Source organism: Aplysia californica, unplaced genomic scaffold, assembly GCF_000002075.1.
Source record: "Aplysia californica isolate F4 #8 unplaced genomic scaffold, AplCal3.0 scaffold00110, whole genome shotgun sequence".
Lineage (NCBI taxonomy): Eukaryota > Metazoa > Mollusca > Gastropoda > Aplysiida > Aplysiidae > Aplysia > Aplysia californica.
This window is the reverse complement of record NW_004797380.1, coordinates 770530-771669: the sequence shown is the minus strand read 5'-3', so window position 1 is coordinate 771669 and position 1140 is coordinate 770530. Positions and strand designations below refer to the sequence as shown.

The 1140-nt window shown below is 44.4% G+C and overlaps 1 protein-coding gene across 1 annotated transcript in view; it reads right to left on the bottom strand.

Annotated features, from left to right (window-relative positions):
- Positions 1–1140, bottom strand: part of LOC101851570 (A-kinase anchor protein 9) — a gene marked incomplete in the record, with an annotated part of 155691 nt that overhangs the window by 102324 nt on the left and 52227 nt on the right. The window contains 1 exon segment of the mRNA XM_035969062.1: positions 982–1104. Coding sequence (XP_035824955.1) covers positions 982–1104 — 123 coding nt within the window.

Genomic DNA, 1140 nt, shown 5'->3' with positions numbered 1-1140 from the left:
TCCTTCCTTCCTTCCTTCCTTCCTTCCTTCCTTCCTTCCTTCCTTCCTTCCTTCCCATGCAATATCGCAAAGCCGAAATGTTTGAAATAGGCTTTCAACCCACTTCGAGAGTAATCTTTGACGTATTTTACCCTTTTTCCTACTACAACATAATCTGCCACACCTTTCAGATAACCACGCACGCTTTCTGAAGATATTATTCTAAAGTCTACTCTTATTTGACTTTTCTTTCTTAACCTACAATCTCTTCGTTAAAGGGGTACCACTTTGAGGCACAAACTATCAAGAGTAAGGATACTGTATTGTTGTCTTCTGTAAAGTTCTCTTTCATGCCGATTTCTGTTCCTTACACAGAATCTTTTGTGCTAAGTGGGACCCGCCTTAAAAATTACAAATAGTCAAACCTATTTAAAGGCCACCTGTCCAAAACAATCATCTGTACAAATGGTCAGCTCAACCCAACCCACCAACCCCTTTTTCCTTAGATTACATTTTAACGAAATTGTCAAAGACATCTTCCTGCTTAAAACAACCACTTTTCTCTCCGTTAATGATGGATGGCCTCAACAGTGGAAAACATTGCCAACCCCTTGAATACAACAGGAGAAGCTGTATGCGCCCACAGAAAAAAAAACTGGGCAGGAGGGCCTAGTACGTCAATATAGACACCGGACTTCAAGTCAGTGTGGTGCAATCGAGAAGAAGAAAGAAGAAGATGGGTGGCCGTCTTGGATAAGTTGGACTTTACCTGTGTCTAATGTTTTATTAAGTGTTATACGGCACTTGCAACACAATAAGGTCATATAAGTGTCGAAGATTAGAGGTGTTACAAGAGAGTAACATAACAGACACAAAAGAAGAAGGAGGAGAGATAAGGACGACAAATATTTGACAGGAAAGAAGAAGTGAACCACACCAGAGCACCCGCCTACCACGTACCCCGTGTCAAAGAGAGCGTGCTACACCACAAAGAGCACTTACCACGTCGTCCCAGAGATCTTCCTCGCTGACTGTGCTGTGGGACAGGGAGGATGCGGAGTTCTCGGACACCACCGAGCTGTCGTCTTCCTCGTAGCCGTAGAACGTCTCACGCACACCCATGCTCTGTTGGGGAGACGAGGGGAGGGGGGATAGGAGGGG